This window comes from Tupaia chinensis, unplaced genomic scaffold, assembly GCF_000334495.1.
Source record: "Tupaia chinensis unplaced genomic scaffold, TupChi_1.0 Scaffold000320_1, whole genome shotgun sequence".
Taxonomy (NCBI): Eukaryota; Metazoa; Chordata; class Mammalia; order Scandentia; family Tupaiidae; genus Tupaia; species Tupaia belangeri.
Window position 1 is genome coordinate 2,701,261 of NW_006159813.1, and position 9,177 is coordinate 2,710,437.

The following is a 9,177-nucleotide window of genomic DNA, read 5'->3' on the forward strand; positions in this document are numbered from 1 at the left end:
CCTACTTTCTCTCCAGCGCCCCTTTTGGAATGCTCACTTATTCTTTTGTTTGCAAAGGTGTTGGACAATCAGATCAAGAAAGACCTGGCTGACAAAGAGAGCCTGGAGAACCTGATGCAGAGACACGAGGAAGAGGCCCACGAGAAAGGCAAAATTCTCAGCGAACAGAAGGCGGTAGGTAGCAGGAATCCCAGAGGAGGGTTTTTGAACTATGAAGAACTTCACACCTGGGAAGATGGTGAATTCCTTTTGCTGTGTAACCCTGTGGAATTTTCTCTGAAACTGCTTCCTCTCCAACAAGCAACAGAGGTGAAGCCTCAGGGTGGCCAGCTTTGTGCTCTTTTGTCCCCTTCAAGAATGCATGCTGAGGGGTCAGCAGGTGGCGTAGTGGCTGAGGTTCTGGACTCCCACATGGCCGACCGTGGTTCAAGTCCTGGACCTAATGGCTTGAAAATCATGCCAGGCATATGTGTGTGTGTGTGTCTCCAAAATCCCAACAGGAGAATGGAGGAGAAGGGATTGCGCATGGACATCCTTCCTGGGTGGTGATTTCTTACTTTCTCTCTCACTGTCTCTCTGTCTCTCTGGTGAGCACACACGCCCTATGGCAAAAGCCTTAAAAAAAAAAAAAAAAAAAAAAAAAGAATGCATGCTGATCAGCCTTCCTAGAATGTTGTCCTTGAAAGCACCTGCTGATAGAATGCCCAGCAACCCTCCATCACCGGCATTTCTCTTTGTTTGCTTGTTTGTCTCCTTTCTAACCCAGGTGGGCAGTAGTTTTATTGTAGTACTTGTTGCTTATAAGGTTCACCTCTGCCATTTGTTAATCCACCGAAACATCCATGTCAGAAACTCAACACGCTGGGACCAGCAGTTAGTGTAATGGCTGTGTCGCTGAACTCCCATGTAGTCAACTGCGGTTCAAGCCCTGGACCCGGTGGCTTAAATTCACGCCGGGTGCATGTGCGTGTGTGCCCAAGATCCCGGGAGGAGAATGGAGGAGAAAGGATTGCTGCATGGCCATGGGGTGGGGGGCGCGGATTTCTCGCTCTCTGTCTCTCTGTCTCTATCTTTCTGGTGAGCTCACACACCCTATAGCAAAAACCTCTCCGGGGGAAAAAAAAGTCAACAGGCGTCCTGGGAAATTATATTTTTAAGCAGTATACCCTCTGATTTTTATTATTCATTAAGTTGGAGACACTTTGATATAGAGAATCCATCAATATAACAGTAGCAGCTGGTGAGAAGGGAGCTCAGAAAATGACAACACCGTGACTTATGATAAATCTGAACTTGCAGATTCAAATTAGGGTCTCCTGCTGGCTTAGGCCCCAGGCAGGTATTACAGGGACTTAAGAGGCCTGCTTATTCACAGGATGTCAGGTTCCTGAATAGGACCTTCTGTGTGGTTTTAAAGCAGGCCATTTATGGAGTTTGGGGATGTTAAATCTCTGTTGTAAAAACAACTGGGTGTCATCCATTTGAGTGGTAACATCTGTGACCCTCAGGGTACGGTCTCGGCTCGAGTCTTATTACTTCTGGTCAAATTGCTAGCATTTCAGACGAGACTTTTACTTATTTAGGAGAGATTTTTGTTTTTTTTGAGGGTGTGTGCACTTGCTGGAGAGACAGAGAGAGAGAAAGCGAGAAACCACTACCCGCCTGGGGTCAGGGTGGGGAATGACCATGCCACAATCCCTTCTTCTCCATTCTCCTCTCAGGATTTTAGGCATGCATGCACACGCACCCGATGTGATTCTTAATCCACTGGGTCACCCACGGTCAACTATGTGGGCGCCCAGTGACATAACCATTATGCCACCTGCTGGTGGCACCCAGACGAGACTTACCCGCACCTGCACGGCCCATATCACTCCCATCTAGGCATCACCATGTGCATGTGAGATTTCAAAGGTTCCTTGTGTTTCAGATGATCAATGCCATGGATTCCAAGATCAGATCCCTGGAACAGAGGATTGTGGAATTGTCTGAAGCCAATAAACTTGCGGCAAACAGCAGTCTTTTTACCCAAAGGAACATGTGAGTTTTCAGATTCCAACTACTTATATCATCACACTTTGGTCTTCTCTCCTGGGGCATCAACTTCTTCCTCTTTCTGTGTGACAGGGCGGAAGGAGGTTTAATCACTGCTTAGTGGGGCCCAGCCTTCCTATATTTATGTGCTTTTGCCTTCTCTTAAGTCTTGCTCTTCTGTGGCCTCTCTTTAGAGATGGATTTTCTTAAGTGCCTCAAATTACCATCAGATGACAGAGTGTTTTGCTCTCTCTAATGAGCCTATTTATAGTTTGCTTTTGGAAAGCTGCAGCCCTTGTTCCCTCATTTGCCTCCCATAATTAGTAAGAGGTGATCTTGTGTATGCCCAGTGGAGCCACCCATTTCATTGTCTTTAGGCCCTGGGGGAGGAATTTTAGGGTTCAGCAAGGACTGATTATGTTCCTGGAGTGTTTTGATCGGAATCTTTTCTTCCCGGGAAGTACAGTCTCCAGGATTTTTTTTCCCCCATAGGTTTCTCTCTTCAGTGATTTTCGCAGACATTCCCATCTTACTCTAAACCAACTTGGTGGGCTGTCTTTTGGTTTTCCAGTCATTCTAGTTTTTGATACTGCTAAGAAATGTGATGGAAAGGTGAGGAAGAAATACCATTTTTTGTCCTCATCATTATTTTTTGCCCAGGGTCTTCCTTAATGAGTTACTGGGGACCCTTTTTTTAATGAGCGAGAGTATGTATGAATGAGCACAGGAAGAGGGAAGGAGGGTCCTTATAAGAGGACAAGCTCACTTCCTAAGAGACTGACTTTCTTTGGTTCCTCCCACCACCCCCACCAGGAAGGCCCAGGAAGAAATGATTTCAGAACTCAGGCAACAGAAATTTTACCTAGAGACGCAGGCTGGGAAGTTGGAGGCCCAGGACCGAAGAGAAAAAGACAGAGCTGGGAAGAGAGGAATTTTGGACAGGTTCTTGCCTGTTGTGATCCTCCTGCCCCCACCTCCCAGTTAGCTAGGCTCACAGGTGTGAGCTGCTGTGCCTGGCCTGTTCAGGTTGGCCCAGGATCTAAACCAAAGCCTCCCATGTGGCCCAGCCTCACCCAGTGCTACCCTCCTGCTGTGCCATTGGCTGAATCCTTTTGGGGACACTTGTACTCTGAGGAGGCCCTTTCCTGCCCCCCAGACTGCCCATGCTGGGACCATCGCCATGCTGGGCCGGATCAGGAGAATGCTGACCTGAGAATGACCTTAGTCCACTTAGTGAGGACACATGTCTCACTCCATTCCTTATAAGAGGATAAGCTCACTTTCTAAGAGACTGACTTTCTTTGGTTCCTCCCACCACCCCCACCAGGAAGGCCCAGGAAGAAATGATTTCAGAACTCAGGCAACAGAAATTTTACCTAGAGACGCAGGCTGGGAAGTTGGAGGCCCAGAACCGAAAGCTGGAGGAACAGTTGGAGAAAATCAGCCACCAAGACCATAGTGACAAGAATCGACTGCTGGAGCTGGAGACAAGACTGAGGGAGGTGAGAGCGAGGGGTGATCTCCTAAGAGGAAGCGTTGCGGGGATTCAGGCCCAAACCAGCCAGCTTTAAAGGATAAATCGACATTGGGGCCAGTAGAGATTGTCTAATGGTTACATCGCTGGACTCCCACCTAGTTGACTGCAGTTCGAGTCCTCGACCCAGTGGCTTAAAACTCAAGCTGGGGGCCTTTGCAAGGTTCCTAATCTCTCCGTGCTTTGGGTTCTTCATCTACAAAATGTCAGTGAGACTGTATCTCCCTCACAGGGTCCTGTGGGGGTTATATAATTGATACATCTGTCAAATGGGAGCAGAACGATTACTTTTATTATCAGAGCGGGATTTAATGAGAGCTGCATGACCTGGTGCATGGCCAGTGCTTAGCACTGCTGGGTGTGTGGCATAGCTCACTGATGATGGCAGAGGTCTCGTACCGACAGTGGAAGACTGAAAGACAAAACCATGGGCTGGCCCTGTGGGCTAGTGGTTAAAGGAGCTGCATCCCAAATTACTCACTGCGATTCAAGTCTCAGACCCAGTAGCTTGAGAAGCACTCCAGTTTTGTGCACACCCCCAAAAATAAAATCCTGTCCGAGCGGAGTGGGGGCGGAGAAGGGATCGTAAATTGTGGTGTGACCAGACACTACTGGGGTGCTTTCTCTGACTCTCTCTCTAGAGAATGCACATGCCCTCTGGCAAATTAAAAAAAAATAATAAAATAAACTTAGGTTTGTTCAATGGAAGGTAGTTCTCTTCAGAGATGCAGAGACTCTGGGAAGAGCAGATTTTAGGGAGGAGAATACCATAAATGTGGTTGTAGACAGGTTGAGGTCGATTGAAGCCATGAAGTCACTCATGTGCTCACTCTGTTTATTAAATGCCTGCTGTGTACCAGTTAGTAAGGATATGCAGTGGCACCAAGACAGACCTCTTCCTGACCTGCGTCTAGTGGGCAGGTTAGCAGAAGCAGGACCGGCATTTGGGAGAGCTGGTATTGGAAGCCAGACCCTGGGCTAGGAGGGAAGACAGTGTTTCACTCGTCGATATGCAGATGTTTGTGATGGGATGGAATTCTTCAAAGAGCAAGTGATTTTTCGTAAAGAAAAGACTGTTAAGCAGACAGAGGTCTGAGAATGAAACTTCGAGGAATACTCTGTTTACGCATATCTTAATTTGTACCCAGAGTAGTCAAATGAGGTCACTTTGCTGCAAGAAAAAATGTATTATCTTGTGTTTCTTTCAGGGGTTGTCAAGTAGACCCCTCCTTTAGAATCACCTGTGGTGTCTTTTAAAATGCTGGCCCAGCTGCAGTGCTGTGCACTCATGGATGCTGTTACTCTGTAGACCTAGTCTGCATGGGAGGCTTGGGTTCAATTCCCAGGCTACCCTAAAAGCTGGGAGTGGTGGTCCACATCTATAGTTCCAGTTATTTGGGAGGCTGAGACTGGAGGAATGCAATAATGCAAACCCTGTCTTAAAAAAAAATCCAGATTTCTTGGTATCATCTTTAGGTTTTCAACATTGGCAGGGGATAAAGAAATTGTATTTTTATTTTATTTTATTTTTTACCTTTTTGTCATAGGGCGTGTACACTCAGCAGAGAGAGACAAGAGAGAGAGAGATAAGTGAGAACTCTCTGCCCCAGGAGGGATGGCCATATCGTAATCCCTTCTCATCCATTCTATTCTTGGGATTTTTGGGCATTTGCACCTGGCATAATTTTCAAGCCACCAGATCCACAATTGGTCAGTTAAGTGGGAATCCAGTGCCTCAAACACCATGCCACCTGCTGACCCCAAGGAATTTGCATTTTTAACAAGCATTGCAGGTGATTTTGATTCTCCCTGGAGTCTGAGAGCCCATCATTCTAGGTTGTTCTTCTAGGTCTTTTTTTAAAAAGAATTATTTATTTAATTTTATTTATTCATTTATTTATTTTAATTTGACCAGAGAGAGACACAAAGAGAGAGAGGGAAAATGAGAAAGCAAACCACCAGGTCCGGGACTCAAACCATGGTTGGCCACGTGGAGGTCCAGCACCTTAACCACCACACTACCTGCTGGCCCGGGTTGTTGTTCTAGGTCTTCTAAAGACTTGGGTGGAGGGACCAGCAGTTAGCGTAATGGCTATGTCGCTGGACTCCCACGTAGTCGACCGCGGTTCATGTCCCGGATCCGGTGGCTTAAACTCACGCTGGGCGCGTGTGTGTGCGTGCCCAAGATCCCGAGAGGAGAATGGAGGAGAAGGGATTGCAGCATGGCCATCCCCTCTGGGGGGGGATTTCTCACTTTCTATCTCTCTGTCTCTCTCGCTCTGGCGAAGGCATGCTACCTATAGCAAAAACCTCTCCAGAAAAAAAAAAAAAAAAAGAAAAAAAAAATAGACTTGGGTGGTAGTTTCACTTTTATTATCCAGGCTTTATTTTTACTCTTCAGTAAGTTTAACAAGATATCTCGTAGAGTCAGCCTTAAGGTGTGAGTGTAAATAACCCAGACAGATTTCTTTAGCATAGCAGCTTCAGAGCGCTGTCTTTTACCCTCCTTTTCTATAAATGCCCATTGTTCAGGGAACCTGCCCTGCAGCTGTTGCTCATCTGGGCAATCAGAATACCCGGGGGAAGTGTGTTGTTTTTATCTTGAATTAGTATAACTAGCTCCCCTCTTCTCCAGGATAGTAGGAGAAACTTAAAATGTTTCATGAGAAGCCTAGGGCTCTGTATTCTCCCTGGGAGTTTCGGGGTTTAGCTTTAAATATAACAAGGCCAGTCCTCTTCTCTTGGCCACATGCTGCTATTGAGATTGAGGGCAGAGGCCTCAGCCTCAAGGTCAGTCCACCTTAAAGGACCCAGTCGAGCCCCATGTGTGCAGTGTTGGCACTTTTCTAGCAAACTGTGGACCTGCAAAGCAAAGGTGAAGGGCTCCAGGGTTCTCCCTATATAGCGTCCGATTCCTCACCTCCCCTTAACTTGCTGTCACCTGCCTCTCATGGTTTTGCCAAGTGGCATCAAGGGAATTTTCAGGCTCGCTAGGAGAGTCCCAATCTGCTCTGACTGCTGACGTTTTAATAAGACAAACAGTAAGGCACAGTGTTTACAAGGGTGGACTCGAGCCAGACTTCCTGGGTTTGAATGCCAGCCTTGCTGTGCGTTAAGCCATGTGGCATTTGTTCAGGTACTTCATCTCTCAGCACCACAGTTTGCATCTCTGTAAGATGGAGGTCACAGTGCTAACTCCGTGATTGGGTGGCTAAGAAGGGGACATGAGTCGTAGTGGTGCCTGGAGTGTTGTGAATGCGTTTACCACTGTCTTAGTGCCGCCCCATCATCACTGTCGTCGGTGGTGTGCTGGAGAGAGCACAGCTGCGGCTTCAGCTACCACTGATTTCTGAAGGCCTCCCAGATCTGGACCACCAACCCAGGCCTTCTTCCTGCGTTTCTGACCCATTGTCATAGTAGACAGTAGATAGCTCCACTTGGATGTCACCCATGGGCCCAAGTCCAACATGTCAGGACTGAATTTCTTTTCTTCTTTTAGTTTATTTATTGAGAGAGAGAATCTCCAATGGTCTTCATACCACCACCCACCTCAGCCTCCAGTCTGCTCTGGATCATGCCTGGCATACTTAGGGAGATCTTAGGACTCGAACTGGGAACCTTCTCGTGTGGGATTGCCTTGCAGAGTGATGCCTTCTAGTGTTGTGCTACCATCTAGGCCCAACACTGAACTTCTACTCTGTCTCCTCCAATTGGCTCTGTGTATTTCACCTGTCCAGAAACATGGGTGTCACCTTGACTCCCCTCAGTTCTTTGTCCCCAACCCCACCTCAAGTAAGCCAATAAATCTTATTGGTTCTCTAGGTTAGATATTTGGCAGGTCCTTTTTCTCTTTACTCTTATGGCCTTTGGGACTTGGATGCCACCTTTTCTGGAGCATCGCCCCTGACCCTCTGAAACTAGACTGGATGTCTCCTTTGGGTTCCCATGACCTTCTGTGCTTGGTTCATCACCATGTGTTCATCTCGGTAGTCTCCATAGACAGTAAGCTCTCTGAAGGCAGGGGTGTCCTTTATTTGCCTGACATTCCCAGTGCCCAGCACAGGGTCTGTTCCCCAGGACAGCCTTGTCAGTGTTTGTTAGGTCAACTGACATGCCATGGTCTCTCTCACCCCCCTACCCTTGGATGTCACCCTTGCCTTGCCTGGAATTTTCTCTCTCCTTTTATCTGCTTGTTTAACTCCAATAAATTCTTCAACAGATCCAGAGTTAGCTTCTCTACTCCGTATTCCTTTTTTTTTTCCCCTTCTAGTTTTTGCTACAGGGCATGTACACTTGCCAGGGAGAGAGTGAGTGAGAAATCCTCCCCAGGGGAATGGCTACACCTCAGTTCCTTCTCTTCCATTCTCCTCATCAGATTTTGGGCATGCACACACACGCACCAAGTATGATTTTCAGGTTGCCAGGTCTGGAACTCGAACTGCACAGTTAGTCATGGGAGATCCAGCTGCCTTAATCCCCATGCCACTACATTAATCACCACACCACTGGCTGGCCTTTCCATGTTCCTTTTTACAAAGTAAATTTTTCTTAATTGAATAGATGAGACATTGAATAGGTAGGTGGATGGTTTTGCAGAAGGAAGGAATAATGATTAGCTTATAATGTGACATGGATGCAGGTTACTTAATGAGAACAAACCTGAGCAAGAGTATTTAAAACCAATAGAATTCAGTCTGTTGTTACATTTATATTCCCATTGTAAAGGTGTTTCTGTTACCAATATGATGTTGTTTATATACTTTTACCTTTAAATGCTTTTCTAATAAGAGGAATTGTTGTTACTTCCATCTGAGATTCTTGCTGTGCGGTTTTCCCTTTCCTGCTAGAGGACATGAGTGCTTGCCAAACAGAGACAGAAAAACAGGGAGAGGAAAAAGCACTCCCTAGTAGGATATGGTCATGCCACAATCCCTTCTCTCTCTCTCCCTCAGGACTTGGGGCATGCATGTACATGAGCCAGTGTATTTCTCAAGCCGCCGAGTCTGGGACTTGAACTGTGCGGTTGGCCATGTGGGACTGACTGCCCGAACCACCAGGTCACAGAGATGTCCCATGATTTTGCTTTTGAAACCTTCTCAGATATTTGAATATAGTCATGTGATGTATCACATATACAGGGGTGGTTCAATTAGACTCTAACAGACTTTCTCATATAGTCCAGGCATGTAGCAGGCTCTACACTTTGTGACATCTACACAATACTGAAATCACCTAATGATGTGTTTCTCAGAATGTGTCCCAAGGCCAGGTGTAGGCAGGTCATGTGTTCTATTTCTCTTCTAAGATCAACAGAGCATTCATCTCTTCCCTTAGGTTAGTCTGGAGCATGAGGAACAGAAGCTGGAGCTCAAACGCCAGCTCACGGAGCTGCAGCTTTCCCTGCAGGAGCGTGAGTCCCAGCTGACGGCCCTCCAGGCTGCCCGAGCTGCCCTGGAGAGCCAGCTTCGTCAGGCGAAGACGGAGCTGGAAGAGACAACAGCAGAAGCAGAAGAAGAGATCCAGGCACTCACGGTAGGTCTGGGGAGAGGCGCCTTCAGGTTGCTGACGCTCAGCTTGGATGACTGTGGTGCTGAGGATGCTTGCTCACT

General features: G+C 47.1%; 1 protein-coding gene across 4 annotated transcripts in view; it reads left to right on the top strand.

The window, feature by feature from the left end:
- CIT (citron rho-interacting serine/threonine kinase) overlaps positions 1–9,177 on the top strand; it is a 205,091-nt gene that overhangs the window by 125,259 nt on the left and 70,655 nt on the right. For all 4 annotated transcript variants that reach the window (XM_006151544.3, XM_027773085.1, XM_027773086.1 and 1 more), the window contains 5 exons: positions 58–174; positions 1,931–2,040; positions 2,848–2,976; positions 3,362–3,536; positions 8,903–9,100. In XM_006151544.3, the coding sequence (XP_006151606.1) occupies positions 58–174; positions 1,931–2,040; positions 2,848–2,976; positions 3,362–3,536; positions 8,903–9,100 (729 nt within the window). The remainder of the gene's footprint in view (positions 1–57; positions 175–1,930; positions 2,041–2,847; positions 2,977–3,361; positions 3,537–8,902; positions 9,101–9,177) is intronic.